Source organism: Harmonia axyridis, chromosome 1, assembly GCF_914767665.1.
Source record: "Harmonia axyridis chromosome 1, icHarAxyr1.1, whole genome shotgun sequence".
Classification (NCBI taxonomy): domain Eukaryota; kingdom Metazoa; phylum Arthropoda; class Insecta; order Coleoptera; family Coccinellidae; genus Harmonia; species Harmonia axyridis.
In genome coordinates, this window is record NC_059501.1 from 34,452,728 (window position 1) to 34,470,830 (window position 18,103).

Consider the following 18,103-nt stretch of genomic DNA (forward strand, 5'->3'; position numbering starts at 1 on the left):
TTCGCTCATAATCCTCATCACAAAAATGTTTGGAGCAAATCCGAGCAGTTTTCAGGATAAATTTGTCTTCTCGTTTGCAAATATGTTTCCATTTAGCTTCCAATTCTTTGTCTTTTGGGAAGCTGAAGAACTTCGTATCAGGCGAAAATCCTTTCGCCTGATTGTCGACACCACATCCAAAGACAGCACACCTCATTTTCTTGAATTTATTCACTGAAAAATGGCTTCGAAAATGAAAAAACTATCAAAACCACACGTAAACTACGAATTATGTCCGGCCACAAAAATGTGTCGATTGTCGATGTGAGTAAACATTGCGCCGAACTCACAAGGTGACGTCACTTATTGGAATTAGACACGCCCACTGCTGCGCGATATCATATCTATCTTTTTTATTCTATCATGGTTTGAAGTAACTACTCTGAGAGAAAGGGGATTGGCTCAACTCCCTCCAATAGGATTCTAGAGGCGGTACGTCGAAAATCTCCACCCAGGGTGTTCTGGTCCTTCGGGTCGGATTCTGAATTCCAGTGACACATCCTGCGTTCATCGGTACACACGAAATCTTCTGCGTATATGATATTTACTTGAAGAATAGAAATCGATGTTTCTGTGAACGGGTGTAAAAAAGTCTGAGTGTGCCATGGATATCGTGGAAAGTGAATCGAGACCTGACGATAATAAAAACTGTGAAGAAGTAACTATGACGAAACCTGTGCCCCGACCCTTTTCTATTGAAGCCCTAATGAGTGACTGTGGACCGAAAAAAAGTAGTAATAACGTCAGTAACGCCTGGAATTTAACGACGCCACCTTACCAGCAATTTCAGCACCAAATTATGAGAGATACCGATTCGGAAGATGGTAGCTTAGATATGGAATATGCTCAGGATCTTTCTCGAAGGAGTAAAGACAGTGAGTTTTTATAAATTGAGATTCTTTTGATGTATCTATACAGGAAATTGATGATAAATGACGCGAGAAATATATTTAAATTTATTTGATTGACTTCAAAATAGGCTCTTTCTAATAATACCTATACACTTATACTTAATACCTACTTACGCTAAAGAATAATGTAATTATCAAACATTGTTCAAAAGCATTATTTGCTTTGAATTTATTGGTCAAAAATGTGTCAACGCGTGTTTTCACAAAGCTGTCTCTTATTAATTTTAGATACGCTTAATAGCATGAAATTCAATTTATAGGTAAAAAATTTTAGAATATTTTATACGTTGAAAAAATCGCAACAAAACAATTTTGAGATGAACACTTAGTAGCATTGTAGAAAAACTTCTCAATGCGCATTTGGATATAGTGGGTGTATCTCGATAGAATGGATATAGAAAACCAATCAAACTATAGGCTGACAGTTGCGAAATCTTCACATAATATAGAAATAAGATATTATAATTATCAATCAATAATAGAATTAAAATATCATTCAATTTTCTTGATTGGAATACAAGTATTTCTACTGGGAAAACCACGTTAAAAAATCGCCGAGTACACAGCTACACTTGTGCAGTATGTTCATACGGAATGGTACCTATATGTTATTCACGTTTTCTCACACAGCCCGTACTAGCAGTTATTTGTTTTCTTCTGCAGTCAAGTTAAGCCCATTATAAAAAGTAATAAATCGTACTCCAGTTTTTTTTTCCATAAACTTTTGAATTATCTTCTTATTCCTATTAATCTGGAGATTCATCCAATTTTTTTTTAATTTTCGGTAGTTTTGGAATTATTCGAGAAGCAGTCAATTATCAATAACAGGATGAGAAAACATGGAAAATAATATTTAAAACATCCTTGACTTCATCACTCCTGAACCAATAAATCAAAATATTTTGAGAGTGCACTAGAATATGTTTTTTCTACATTCATGCAAAAAGCAAAACTTTATTGAACTATATATATAGTGGAAAAAGAAGTTCTTTATTGCACTAGTGCAATAAAGTTTTTATTGCACTCATCTGTCATTCTACTTCAATGTGCTGTCATCATGACAAACATAAACGTTCAAACCCACTACATATTTATCAGATATTCTGTGAGATTGGCAATACGTTTTAAACAGTTACATATTTTATATTATTTTGTATTAATGTTAGCAGCCAGAGATAAACAAACAATGCCTTCCCGAGAATAACTCCTTAATCAAAACTGATCCGATTTGTCACCGTCTACCTCCATAGAGCAAACTGTCTGTACTATGACCACACCTCATGATAACATGCTTTTTGCATGAACGTAGGAAAAATGTTGTATGCAACACGTGCAAAAATTGTTTATTGCACTCGACGTGTTGTCCAACTCGGCCTAACGCCCTCGTCGGACAATTACACGTCGAGTGCAATAAACATTCACTTTTTGCACTTGTTGCATAAATAACTATTTCTTTGTGAGAAAAAAGTATAATTCCTCTTCACGATTTATAAACCTCATTTCACTAACTTTTTTAGCGGTATAAACAAACAACAAAAATTTGTGATATTTGACAATGATCAAGCGGAATCGAAAGTATTTCAGACAGCATTTTTCAATTTAGCTTGTTGGAAATTAATGCAACACTACTAAGCGGACTTCTTCTCTTAATTCATGAATTTCTAAGGCTTTTTTGTCAGCCTGTAAATTGATTTGATCAGAAATTCCTATTATACAGGGAATGATATTTTGATAATGATAAGGTACCGGGTTTCACACCATCATTTGACCCCCCCTTAACTTTGTTACTGAGAGACATACAAAAAAATGTTTCCAACAAAGGTTTCACAAAATGAAATATATACAGATTGGGCAACATATTGATTGCAACTCCATTTTTTCAAATGGAACACCCTGTATATTTTTCTTTATTTGACTAGCTCTCTTTCACCTGTTTTCGAATATATATAACATATGTTTGGCCTATCTCTCTTATTCTGAGTACCACAGAGTTTCAAATTTTAAGAACCACCTGGCATGCTCAGTGATCAGTCTTCAAGTAGTAGGCTGCGATAGCTCAAAATGCCCTTTTTTGAGTTATCTCGTTGGCAACGATATATGACATACGTTTGTCATTGAATGAAACTATTCATCGAATATGCACTACACAGAAGCGGAAAAATTTGAAATATTTTCATATCACGAGAAGAACAATAAAAATAAGAAAGCTACAAGGAGGGAATATATGGAGTTGCATCCAAATCATCCGATTCCAATTTATAGTGAAAAACATATGTCATAACGTTGCCAACGAGATAACCCAAAAAAGGGCATTTTGAGTTATCGCAGCCTACCACTTGAAGACTAATTACTGAGCATGCCAGGTGGTTCTTAAAATTTGAAACTCTTTGTTACTCAGAATAAGGAGATAGGCCAAACATATGTAATATATTCGAAATCAGGGGAAGAAGAGCTAGTCAAATATAGAAAAATATCAGGGTGTTCTATTTGAAAAAATGAAGTTGCAATCAATATGTTGCCCACTTTGTATTTATTTCATTTTGTGAAATCATTTTGAAAAACACTAGTCGATTTCGTGAAACTTTTGTAGGAATAATTTTTTTGTATCTCTCTCAGTTGCTATTCCTACTCAGGAGAGTAGGTACCTACCAGACTCTAATTTTTTTTTATTCATTTTATATTTTTTCGGCAAAAAGTATACATGTAGCATTAAAGATGGGGTAATTATTTGTTATATATTATACGAAATATATAAATCGATGACAACTAAACGTCAAAGTTCTCAAAGCTCAATCAAGCAACGAAACAACTTACCGCCTGTTGTCTAATTCAAGAGACTCATGCATGTGATTACGTATCATTATATAAACGACCCGAATGCATATGTGCAAAATTTTCTCCATAAGTGATTGTAGAAGAATTATAATATTCACCTATATGCATTGTATTGAAATGAGCCGAGGATCTTATTGTAATCTGTATGCCGAGTACCTTCTTCGGCTTCCGTAAAAGAAGCTCACTCCTTACGATGAGCAATAAATATATGACAGGTATGATCACTTAGGCAGCTTTTCGTAAACTTGACATTCAAATTCTTTCATGTGCTTCAAGAAGCTATGAACTTTTCAACAAAAACTATAGCTTTTCGTTCCATAAATAAAGTAGAGGTTTTTCAGTCAAAGTAGAAAATTTTCGAATTACTGAAATATCAAGAGATTCCTGATTTTTCGACGAATTTTCCAGGATCGAACATAATTTTCTGGAAGATCATATTATGCTTGGAGGAGTTAGGATATCGTAGGTGATCTGTATAGGGTTTGTAAGTTTTCCGTACCCCACTTAACGTGAAGTACTATGTTAAATGGAAACGCCAACACGTGATTGCTCAATTCAAAACGAAATTAGAGATATTTCATTCACCGATTTCTATGGGGTCTTCACATAATTTCCTTAGGTAATAATCTACATAGGAGAAAGTAAATATTTTTGAATGGCGAATGAAAAAAATAAAAATAAATTTTAGTAACTTTTCGTTTTCCGCAAAAAAAAATTGATGATCAATACTTTGTACAGGGTGGGCAAATTTCGATGTTTTAGCACTACAACTTTTGAACCAGAGGAGATAGACAAAATCTGATACCCACTTCTCGATCTCTTTTTCTGAGAAACTAACAAGGGTAGTATTCATTTTTGGCCACCTTCTTTTGTTTTCGAGTTAAAAGCGGAAATAGGAAAAATGGCGATATAGAAAAACATTTATATCTCCGCTAAAACTGATGATAGAGCTCTGAAATTAAAACATTATAGAGGCACTTTTTTACGTAGAATCCAGTGGCGTGCTCGTATTTTCAAAAGGGTTTTCAATTACGAAGCTATGACCCAAAGTTATGTTTTTTCAAATGGGAACACTAAATTTTTGTATAATTTTCTGAAAGCTTGATTTTTCCTGATTTCAAAAATATATAACATCGTGTGATTCGGATCAACATAAATAATAGAAAATGGCCGAAAACCTCTTTTCACCTAAGAGTCTCAATATTTCTATGGTTTCAACTGTTGATGAACACAGAAAAATTGAGCTTTCTATAACAAGAGCAGTGTCCTTCCGTCAATCTGATTATTTCTATGCTTTTCACTTATTTCTTCAAAATTCGAATCTAGATATGTTTCATAAATTTTTTATTTAAAAATTGATTTGGAAATAACGGAGAAACCACAAGATCGAATTTTTCAATGGAAATAGTTGTATTGAGATGCATGTATCAGGAGATTATTTACATAGGTCTCCAGAATCAATAGGTACGCACAAGTACCAATCCGTTTTAAACAGCATATGAAACAATGCATATATGATTGAACTCAACATTTCAATAACGAAGGGACAAACAAGAAATAATATTTAAACTAATAATGACAACAATTGCACAATGCACAGTCGACACCTCTTCTCGATATTTCGATAGATGAATATTTGAAACTGTGTTCAAACTACCTAGGAAACTTTTTCCAAGTTCGTTTATCTTTTCGAAACTATTTGTATAAAATAAATATAGATTCGAATTTTGTAGAAATAATTGAAAAGCATAGAAATAATCAGATTGACGGAAGGACACTGCCCTTGTTATAGAAAGGCTCATCAACGGTTGAAACCATAGAAATATTGAGACTCTTAAGTAAAAAAAGGTTTTTGACCATTTTCTGTTATTTATTTTGATACGAATCATTCGATGTTATATATTTTTGAAATCAGGAAAAATTAACCTTTCAGAAAATGGCACAAAAATCTAGTGTTCCTATTTGAAAAAACATAACTTTGGGTCATAGCTTCGTAATTAAAAATCCTTTTGAAAATACGAGCACGCCACTGGATTCTACGTGAAAAAGTGCCTATATAATGTTTTAATTTCAGAGCTCTATCATTAGTATTAGCGGGGATATAAATGTTTTTCGATATCGCCATTTTTCCAATTTTCGCTTATAACTCGAAAACAAAAAAAGGTGGCCAAAAATGAATACTACCCTTGTTAGTTTCTCAGAAAAAGAGATCGAGAAGTGGGTATCAGATTTTGTCTATCTCCTCTGGTTCAAAAGTTGTAGTGCTAAAACATCGAAATTTGCCCACCCTGTACAAAGGAGTGATATATTTTCAAAATATTCGTGAAAAAAACCTACCAGAAGTCAGTACAAAAGAGATGAATTATAATTTCGTGAAAGTCGTCGTTCAGTCCTGCCCTCTATTTATTTCCTTCGAAAAAGAAGGAAGAAGAGATGAATGTACCGGGTTTTTCACCATAATTTGACCCTCCCCTTTGACTTTGTTACTAGAAGAGATACAAAAAAATGTTTTCTACAAAAGTTTCACGAAATCGACTAGTGTTTTTTAAAATGATTTCACAAAACGAAATATATACAGAGTGGGCAACATATTCATAGCAACTTCATTTTTTCAAATGGAACACCCTATATATTTTTCTATATTTGATTAGCTCTTTTTTCCCTGATTTCGAATATATAACATATGTTTGGCCCATCTCTCTTATTCTGACTTCTGAGTAACACAGAGTTTCAAATTTTAAGAACCACCTGGAAGCTAAGTAATCAGTTTTCAAGTGGAAGGCTGCGATAATTCAGAATACCCTTTTTTGAGTCATCTCGTTGGCAACAATAGATGACATACCTTTGTCATTGAATGAAACTATTCATTGGATATACACTACACAGAAGCGGAAAATTTTGAAATATTTTCACGTTAAGTGGAGAACAATAAAATAAGAAAGCTACAAGGAGAGAATATTTGGAGTTGCATCCAAATGATCCAATTCCAATTTATAGTGAACGTCATATCGTTCCCAACGAGATAACTCAAAAAGGGCATTTTGAGTTATCGCAGCCTTCCACTTGAAAATAGATTACTTTTGCCAGGTGGTTCTTAGAATTTGAAACTCTGTGGTACTCAGAATAAGAGAGAAAGGCCAAACATATGTTATATATTCGAAATCAGGAGAAAAAGAGCTAGTCAAATATAGAGAAATATACAGGGTGTTCTATTTGAAAAAATGAAGTTGTTACGAATATGTTGCCCACTCTGTATATATTTCGTTTTGTGAAATCATTTTAAAAAACACTAGTCGATTTCGTGAAACTTTTGTAGAAAAAATTTTTTTGTACCTCTTCTAGTAACAAAGTTAAAGGGGGGTCAAATTATGGTGAAAAACCCGGTACAACTTCGTACACCGTACAAAGTTTGGTCATCGCAGGAGCGCCAAAGGAGAAATGAATATGTGAAAAAGCCCGTAGTGGTAATCCCTTTTAAACTCAAAGTTGAATGGTGCCAAGAATAAAAATTTAATTTCTAGATAAGTGCTCGAATTAGCTTAATCAGAATAGCAAAAACAAATAGTGGCATTTCTAACTACTAAGGCACTATAGGACAAACCGAACCGAATAAATTAGTGAAAATATTTTTTATGTTCACCTATTTTGGCGTACCTTTCTAAAAATGTGGATACAGTTCTAGAACAAAAAAAATAGTATCTAATCTATTGAAAGTAACAAATAATATTTCATACGCGATTTCGCTTCTACCATTATTTCCCTAATGTTATTGTAAAATTATATTTTACAGGGTGAGTCTTTGTCTTGTACATAGGTATATATTATTTCAACCAAAGATAATTCAGAAAAATTCATACCATCAAAAACTGCCTACACGGAATCAATACATTTCGAACGTATAATAAGAAACTGAATACAATAGGTATGTATTTACCGTAATGTTCTCGTTCTCGATCCAATAATATCTGAGTTTTTGAAAGACATTCAAATATAAGAATCACATACTCTGTATATCCATGGTTATTTAAAGGCATTAGTTTGACACTATCATTATCAACAATTCGTTATCTTTATGTTATTATTTTTCAGACTCTTGTATTTACATTTTTCATCAAAAATTATTTGCAAAACTAATACTACAAAAATTTCCAATTGTCTGAAGCTTCGCAAATGCTAAGCGATGATAAATTATTCACTTTCAAACGCCTAAATTAGTTACCGACGGCACCAATAGAGTCTTTTCAATTGCACACGAAATAAAACCCGAAAATAAGAAAATTTCGATATATGTACATATTTATTAACAAGTTTACTTATTTACATGAAATTTATGCGTATATAGTAGCCTTAAGAAGTGCTAAAGATAAAATTGATCCACTTCTTGAAGCTGGCGTTCACCTATAGAGGGTTTTGTGATTGTAAAAATGTTCACATTGGATCTTAAAAAAGAAGCATTCGCATCCAAGTCCAGGACCACGAAAAGTGTTGTCGATTAAACCAAACAGAAAAAGTCCCCACTGGCCGTACATGCTCTCACCGACGCTCACCACATCTTATCCACAAAGACAGAAATTCTCTAAAATGATAAGTTCTATTACCCGAGAATGAAGCCATCAGAACAAATAAACATTCGAATAATCACATAAAAGATGAAAGAACAATATTTCATAGCGCCTGACTACCAGCAATAGACACTCAAAGTAAACCTGTCCGAAGTAGATGGGATCAACTACTTGGCTCTTGACATTCAGTGAAATGAATGTTCATGTTGACCCTTCTGATGTGTCAACTAATTCTCTCATTTCTACATAATCGCTAGTTTGGAGTAAAAATCTCCAAAACAATATATGACCCTAGAGATATCGAAGCCGAAGTCACCCAAAACAGTGTGATGTCTCCTCTTCTATATTGCTGATATCTCCAAGTCTGATCGAACTTCTCTAGCCACATATGCAGATGACACTACTATCACAGCCCGGTCAAAATTATCCCGATTGGCGAATACTTTCAAGACGACCTAAGTCGTTTGGAAGAATGGTACAACAAATGGCTAATCAAAGTGAACCCAGAAAAGAGCGTTGCTCTTTTCTCAACACTGGGATTCGTCAAAACGTTAGGCTGCGCCCTAATGTAAGAACATTATATCTGCTAAGAATCCAAAGACCAAAGTAAAATACTTGGATCGTAAATTTAGAGTGAATATAGATAGTACCAGGTCGACGACTAGAGACATTGAAGCCGGAGTTCCCCAAGGATCGCTGATAGGACCGCTGCTGTTCGACTTATACATGGCAAACATACCAGAACTAAATAGATGCAAGATAGCTAAGTTTGCGGATGACACCGCTATTTACTATCACAGTAGAATGCCCAAAACAATTACTAGGCAGTTAAAGATACTCTTAGATAAACTGATGGAATACTTCAAGAAATGGAGATTCAAAGTTAATACATCGAAAACAGTTGCAATATACTTTGGAGAAACAACTATAAAGAAAGAGAAAGCAGGAAACGTCAAAATAGAGAATCAGACGATATAATGGAAAAAGGAAGCAAAAGATCCGTGAATAATTCTAGATGGAAGAATGAACTATAACAAACAGATGGAAGAAAACAGAAAAAAGGCAAGGCAATTGCATGGAGACTGTACCTCCTGCTCAGTCCAAAAAGCAAACTTAGAAAACAAGATGAAAATAATAAACATAGTGCTAATAACTAATACCAAGCATTACGTATGCAGGAGTAACCTGGTATAATACGAAAGACAACAATAAAGATCAGTGCAAATTATACTCAATACAGTAATTAAAACAGCGGTTGGCTCCCATGGTATATAAGCCACCAACAAATCAAAGAATATTTAAAAATTGAAACTATTGAGGAAATAGTTAACAAACAAAGAAAGAAGACAATAGAAAAGCGGAAAGAGCATGAGAATAATGAATTAAGAAAGATACTACAAATCAAAATAAGAATAACAGATAAGAGGAAATACCTCTTTCAAAGAACCAAATATAAGAAAAAAGGACATGCAGTAGGTAGAACAGTCTCCCGCAATTAGGCAACAGTAGAAAATCGGAGAAATTGAAGTAGAGGCGTAGGGAATAAATTTCCAGTCCTTATAAAAAAAGAAGACCTGAGAGAAAAAAACACTTGGTAGTAATCTTGGATAAGAAGCTAACATTCGATCATTTCAACTACTACGACGTCCGGAAAGATATAAAATGGTGCTTGCCAAATTATTTTCGCTGCTCTGTCATCGTAGTAAAGCAACATGTCCGTTCATAACAAGTTGATCTTATATATAATTATTGTCCATCCCACTGTACCTTACGTTTGAAGATGTTTGGCTTCCACGCCCTCCGCAACTAAGTTCAAGAAGTTACAAATCATCAAAAATAAATTCGTCAGGACCTATTTCAACGCGCCCTGGTTTTCAACTTACTAGCAATGCCCAGCTTCATTGTGGGGCGAACCAACCTCAATTGAAAAAATATTTTCGTAAAAACGCTCTCATAACTTTTGGAAAGAAGAAATCACCCAAACCGATTATTCAGAGAATCCCCCAAGTACGACGAATCTTCCTCCAGATACAAGTGTCCAAAACTTGTACTTCAAATCCCAATCCAAAAAGGCTTATGTATCCTTTATAAAAATCCAAAGGTGACAGACAATCCCATTTTTTGTCATTTAACCTCACAGGTCAGGATAAAGAATTCTGTAACCATGACCAACACTCTTCGACCATTCTTGATGTAGTTCGTCCATGAGGATTCCTCCTACAAAAAAAAATCGACATTCAGTTCGAGGAGAAATCTAGCGTTGAGAGGGGTCTATACCGTTTCAGCGATCAGTTCAAAAATTAGTAGATACTCTTTTTTACACTAGGATTCATCGATTTATATGAGGTTTTACTATTATTCATTTTTTGAAGAGTTCGTCATTGCGGAAAATCCTTATTTATTAATTTTTCTGAAATGGAAAAAAGAAGAATTAGATTAATTCTTGCATGTGGTTGAAAAGGACGGTAAATCTGGGGAACGTTTGGGATTGCATCACTAATCAAGAAAAGTGGTGGGATCTCAAAAACGCCGAGGAGAAAGGAGTAGTTGAACTTTGTCAGATCACGAGAAAGCCGCGTAGTCTAGACCCCTCTTACGTTATAACCTAGAAACCTCTGAAGATGCGGCTAAACGGCTAAAAAGCCTATGATTTTTCAACCCTATTTAACAGTCCGGTCTTAAAAGCTTTCGATATTTTAATAATAGAAGTCGTTGCTACGCTTATCCTCAAAACAATTGTCTTCAATCGGCAAAATATGCTAAACATTGTTGATACTTAAAATTATACTATTTGATGTTATTTGATCAACTGCCTTTATTGTACCAGCTCAGATAACTAGTTTCAATGTTTGAGAATTTAATTCCTTACCAATAGCTATGTTCGGGATATATTGTGATGGAAAAAAAATTTTAAAAAATTTAATGTTGTTGATTAATTTATTAGAGGCCCAAATTAGAAAAAAAAATTGGATCAATGATGAAAATCATGAAGGTGTAATCTAATAATGAATGTGAACAAGTTAACAATGATAAATCATCACTTTTTTACTCCTGTAATGACAAGGAAAATATTGACTAGTTAGTGAATAAATATATGATGATTATTTAAGACTGATTTGGTTCATCCTGATGAAAATCCATTGCTGGGACACCATTACATCCCATCCTTACTTGGGCAATAAAATCACTTTCAGAATATTCAATTACGTCCCGAGTTCCCCTTCTAAACAGCAATAACGATATCACAGAAAAAGTAGCTGAGGGGGTGAATAATTCAATAGGAAAACGGGTGGATGAGCGATTATACTCAACTATTCATTATGTTGTCCGATAATTCTACTTTCCCTCATCGTCGTTGTCCTTTTGTTGAAAACGTTGATGTATTACCTATTAGAGACCCCTCCATTCGAAATGTAATCGTTAATTCAATTAGGTTTATCAAAATATTATTTGTATTCGATACCTCTTAGTATCGTGATACAGTAGGTTGAAGGCTAATTTGAGTGCAATCCAATTATAATTCAATTTACAATGGGGGTTTCAATACAATTCATTTGCTCATGCATATCGTTGTGGACTTTTTTTTTTAATGAGTTAGTTAAATGATTTATTTATTCTTTCGAATTGTTGATTAGATTCGAATAATGATAACCATAATTTTAATAATACATTGAAGTTGACAGATAGATATTTAAGGAGTTTTTTTAACCCAAAATATAAGATGTCCGATTCTATTGCATTCTATGTTATGTCACATATTCACTTTTGAATTAGAATTCAATGAATGCAATTCTTCAATACGAATGAAAATGATACAAACACAGTGCAGTGGTGCAGCCAGTATTTGGCTTTACGGGGGTGATGAAATAAACAATTCATAATGATAAAACAGAGATACAAAAAATAAGCAAATTGATGAAAAACAGATTAAACGAACTATGAATGAACAGAAGAATTCGTTACCAATAAATCTTGTAACTTTCATGTCTGGAAATAAGAATTGTTGATAATATTTCTGGGGGGCGGTGGAATTAGTGCAGTGATTTTGTAATTTTATTGATACCAATAGTTTTGATATTATTAATCTTCAAATAAATACATTGAAGTTGAAAGACAGTTATTTATGGATTTTTTTGACCCAAAAAAGTCCCATTTTTCAACTGCATTCTAATTATGTCACATATTCATTTCTGAATTAGAATTCAATAAATTAAATTCCATTCATATAAATGAAAACAATACAAACACAATGCAGCCAGTATTTGGCTTTACGGGGGGTGATGAACTAAACAATTCATAATTATGAAACAGATGTACAAAAATAAAAAAATTTATGAAGAAAAGATGAAATGAACGATGAATGAACAAAAAAATTCGTTACTAATTAATCTTCTTATTCAGAAATATAAATTTCATGCCTGGAAATTGGAAGTGTTAAATTGTTGATAATATTTGGGAGGTGCGTTTTACTGCATTGATTTTTTTAATTTTTGCAATAAATTGCAAATCACTGAAATTAACTCCTTGAAATGTAGATTTGTTTTTATTTTAAATTCAAAGAATCAAATGTCGTGTTTTTGAAGCAAGTTACTAATTACTATTAAATAGAAATTTTATTTACAGAAAAATCAAAAAAATTAAATTCAATTTTTTTTGAAGATATACTAAACTGAATTTCAAAATTGCATTTAGGTGAACAAATTCCAATTTCCATTTATTATTCAATTTATTCTGTGTTCGGTATATTCATATTCAAAACTACCTAAGTACCACAAAATTGTGTTTGATATCATGAATTATTATGATTAACTATGAATTAGTAACGACTGAATCAATTTACCATTTGTAAAAACAAAATAATAACTAGAAATAATTTTTTTAATATTCATCTCATTTCATTGAGTCGTAGATAGGTTGGAGGTAAAATATTTCTTAGTTTTATCACTCAAATCTTCTACACTGAATCTGAGATCATTGAAGAACGACATTTAAATCGTAAGATTCGTAAGGGAATAGGAATTGGGATGTTTTGTATGTCAGTGAAATATGTTTACGAAAGCACTCTTTTCGAATGAAAATTTTCAAACCTCAAATTTCACCTACGTTATTTCAATCGACTTTTTATATCACAAAAAAAAACTGGAGTAAAACTCTATTGAACTATAAATTCCATTTCTTCAAAATTTATCCATACCTACTCATAATATAATCAGAATTCGACATATTACAAAGTTAAATGTTTCAAAATTAGTCATGATACACTTGTTCATATATTTATTCAACAAAAAATGTTTCAAATATTCCCTGAAACCGAAATGATATTATGTCGCTTCATAGAAATTTTCGAGAGACAGTGGAAAATTTATTCAATTTATTATTACAATAAGAATAATAAGGATAATTACAATTACTAAAATTATACAATTACCCTTAAACCTCTTAGCACACTGGGCCTCTTTTTCGTGTTTTTCTGATCCTGACTTCCGGCCCGTACTTAAAATGCGTATGCTTTCCGATATTCTGAGCGCTCGTTCACCGAACAAATAGCTCTACAATTTCGTCACAATGTTTGTAATGTTAGAACTTGTGCCGGGAATGTTCTCAAACGCTAATTTCCAGCTCACTGATGATGATTTCTTGGTCAAATTCGAGGATTTCCGTCCGTCTAGCTGGACGAAAAATCTAAAAAATTGAAAATTTTCAGTTCGGATCTCGAATGAAGCGCTTGAATCTAGGTCTTTCCGAGAGTTATCGTCTTTACGGACAAACGGCAAACTTCACGGACAGAATTGAATTTGAAGAATAATTTGTCATCAGTGAGTTGAATTTTATCGTTTTGAGACCATTCTTTGAAACTACTGACACTGCCAGTCAATAGAGGTTTTGTTTTTATTTATGTCTTAATTCCTCCCTTGGAGACCACAAACACATATGTACTTATATTGCTATAGTCTCGAGAGTGCTCGAAAGAGCCTTACTTGACGGCTGCGTTTTCCTAAGTTTTCACCTACAGTTAAAAAAATCACAATAAGACAGATTCTAATTTCAATTTTATTCCAGGTTCAGATAACGATGACGACCTTGATGACACACAAAACTCTGATGGACCTTGCGAGAGCTCAAACTCAGCCAAAGCAAGAAGAAGAAGAACAGCCTTCACTAGTGAACAGCTACTGGAACTAGAAAGAGAGTTTCATGCTAAAAAGTACTTGTCACTAACCGAGCGTAGTCAGATTGCATCAGCACTGAGATTGAGCGAGGTCCAAGTCAAAATTTGGTTCCAAAACAGAAGAGCCAAGTGGAAAAGAGTGAAAGCTGGTCTTGGAGCAGGTCCACACCAGGCCAAAAATGGACAAAATAAGAGCAAATTGGTGGTACCCATACCGGTACATGTTAACAGATTTGCAGTAAGGAGTCAACACCAGCAACTGGAGAGGGCGTTGGGAGATTTAGCAAGTAGGGTACTGGCAAGCCATGCGTCATTACGAGCAGGATTAGAACTTCACCATGGGTATCACCCGCCAGGTCCTCCACATTGATAGTGACTGATCAAACCCGAAATTAGTGAGCCCCTGGAGTGCATTCATACTGAAAGGAAGTGTATTGCCGGAATGGATGACGTAATCAAAAGTTTCAAATTGTGAATAATATAATCTATTATTATTCAATCTGTACATACTTATATAAGGGATCGTTTTGATATCAATTATTGAAACAACACTGAAATGCAACATAAATATTTTTCTGGCAATTCAAAAAATAAGAAGCTTCTGATCCTCAGATGCATCACGAAATTTTACTTGATTATTTCAACAGAATTATGTGTATTCAATATCAGATTGAACTTAGATATGACTTCGTGCAATAGATTTTAGAATTATTAATGATTGCACTCATTATACCACTTCAAATTTAAATAACAATGCTGTAAATATATTGTATGATAAAAATTATTGAGATATAAGTAGTTAATTTTATTTTTGTTAATTTTACCTGATCCCCTTTGAGCCTTGTCATTTAGCATTGATTAGTTCATTCTTAGAACAGAATTCAAAGACAAATAAGACTGGAAATATCTGTCTATTTTCAGGTGTGAATAAGTAGCAACTTAAGTAATAACTAATACCTGAAACTTAACATTATAGAAAATTGTTTTAAAATAATATCTAAACAATAGACGTACTTAAACTCAATCAGCCAAACTGATAACGAAGGCAACATAGTTTAATCTTTAATTTTTATGAGATGCCATAATCTATTTTATGAAACTTCCATCTCCAACCTATATGGGAAAGTGATAAAATAATGAAGAATAATAACTTTCAAAACAAAACACTAATATTCTCATGCAAATTGAAGAAAAATTCTGCCTAGGGGGATTTTCAAATCCCTAAATTCTAAATGTATATTTTGACAGTTCATCTCAAGTTTTTTTGTAACTTGCTCAATCGATAAAATATTGACCAAAAAATCTGTCTTGAATAACCAGTGCCGTTTTATCCTCTGAGCTCAAAATTTCTAGTTGTAACTTTCGATAGTTGAAGATAGAGTACATTTTTCATAGAGGGAACACATGTAGAATTGCATGTGTAGCATTTGCTGAAAACAACCTGCTTCAAAGATAGTAAGAAATTGATTATAAAAAATTATGATTAATTTAAAACGATTATAAGTAACCTTTGAGATTGTTCTTCCATGTAGGTTAGTTATTATTTGGACATTGCGAATAACTCTATAATCAGATAAATTAAGGAGGAAAAAACCAATTACCTTTCGGAAGTAATAAAATTCTCTACCAAATAATAATTTCTGCTATTCATTTCGAAATCTTATTAAAAAAAATTATTAATTTTAAAGTAATTAGGTTTTTTCACAGATCCCTTTAATTTATGACATATCGAAATATCTCAAAAACGGTAGATTTTAAATATATAAAACTTCGCACAAACTTGGATTCACTTATTTCATGCATTTTGAATTTTCAATAAAAAACAGGGTGTTCCATAAGAAAAAACATATGTTCGCCCATTTACACTATTTTTGGTGCACTCAGTATTTCCAAACAATTTTAGAACGTAGCTCTAAGAGAATCTAATGATACGTCGAAAAAACTTCGCAAATTTCAGCTCTTCTTAACCGTAATAGAGCGTCAAGTCAATGATGGAACTGGCGTATATATAGGTTTGAAAAATATATGCGGAAATATATGGTATTCAACTTTATTCTAGATTCGCGTTACAGCTGTGCTAGAGAGTACACGTGTGCATCAACGAGTTCAATTATCTCTCCAACACTCATCTGTTTCAACGTATGTAAACAAATTATTTTTATTCATAAAATTAGGTGAAAAATTATTTCACTGAAATTGTTAAAATACGATAAAGTTGTCCCCCGGACAACTAAAAAATAAAATATGAGCCAATCTCAGCCTACAGCAGGAACGAAAAAAATGGACCATTCTTGGCAAACAGTCAAAAAACGAAAACGTTCATGCATCTCACCAGAGATTATCGAAAATCCGTCAACCAGTACGCAAAATAGATTTCAGTATCTCAACAATGATTCAAATGATATGAATACAGCCGAAACATCTGAAGGAATCTCCAAACCACCACCAATTTTTATACATGGTGTCACAAATTATTATGAAATGAATAAAATACTATCTAGTGCCATAGCCAACGAACAGTACTATTCAAAAACTCTGTCTAACAACATCGTTAAGATAAATGTAAACGTGCCGGAAACATACAGAAGTTTAGTTCGATTTTTAAAAGAGCAAGATATTATATATCACACATACCAAGTCAAGCAGGACAGAGCTTATAGAATTGTTATCCGACATTTACATTCCACCGTACCCACTGATGAAATCAAACAGGAAATTGAAAAAACAGGCCACAAAGTTAGAAATATTATGAATATTAGAGACAGAATATCGAAACTACCGCTTCCCTTATTCTATGTAGATCTAGAGCCCAAAGACAATAACAAAGATATTTACAAATTACAATACATATCAAACATGAAAATAACTATAGAACCACCAAGGAAAAAAAGAGAGATTATACAGTGTACCCGATGCCAAGAATATGGACATTCAAAAAGCTACTGCAATAGGCCATTTATGTGTGTCAAATGTGGCAACCAACATGACTCTAAGACATGTGCAAAACCGAGAACAACTCCAGCTAAATGTGCATTATGTGAAGGTGATCATCCAGCGAATTATAAAGGATGCCAAGTATACAAACTTCTATCTAAACCGAAGAACCAAAATCCCAAGACAACACAACAGTTGAGGAAAGAAACAAATCAAGAATGTAATCACACATACGATCAGCAAACCTACATTCCATATACACAAACGGCAACAGGAAGAACATATTCTCAAGTACTGCAAAAACAAAAAGAACAGCCTATTATGCAGAGCACCGAATCGGAATCCATGAAATCAATGATGGAAAGCTTTCTATCAGACCTCAAATACATGATTTCTCAGATGATGAATCAAAATCAGACCATACTCAATCTTTTAACAACTCTTGTGAACTTAAAAAATGGCTAAGTTAATTAGAATAGCTTCCTGGAACGCAAATGGCCTTCCAAATCATAAATATGAATTACTTACATTCATAAACACATACAATATAGACATAATGTTGATATCAGAAACTCACTTCACCGAAAAGACCGTTTTTCAATTACCTAAGTTTAAAACATACTCAACGGAACACCCTGATGGTCGAGCACATG

The 18,103-nt window shown here is 33.2% G+C and overlaps 1 protein-coding gene across 2 annotated transcripts; it reads left to right on the forward strand.

Annotated features, from left to right (window-relative positions):
- Positions 1 to 528: 528 nt before the first annotated feature.
- On the forward strand, positions 529 to 15,324 carry LOC123671499 (homeobox protein unplugged). 2 transcript variants are annotated; one of them, XM_045605374.1, is made up of 2 exons: positions 529 to 914; positions 14,408 to 15,324. In XM_045605374.1, the coding sequence occupies exons 1-2, from the start codon at positions 644 to 646 to the stop codon at positions 14,884 to 14,886; spliced, it is 750 nt and encodes a 249-aa protein (XP_045461330.1). In that variant the 5' UTR covers positions 529 to 643; the 3' UTR covers positions 14,887 to 15,324. The 2 variants fall into 2 exon arrangements, with proteins under 2 accessions (XP_045461330.1, XP_045461331.1); XM_045605375.1 differs by having other exon boundaries at positions 544 to 905.
- The last annotated feature ends 2,779 nt before the right edge of the window (positions 15,325 to 18,103 follow it).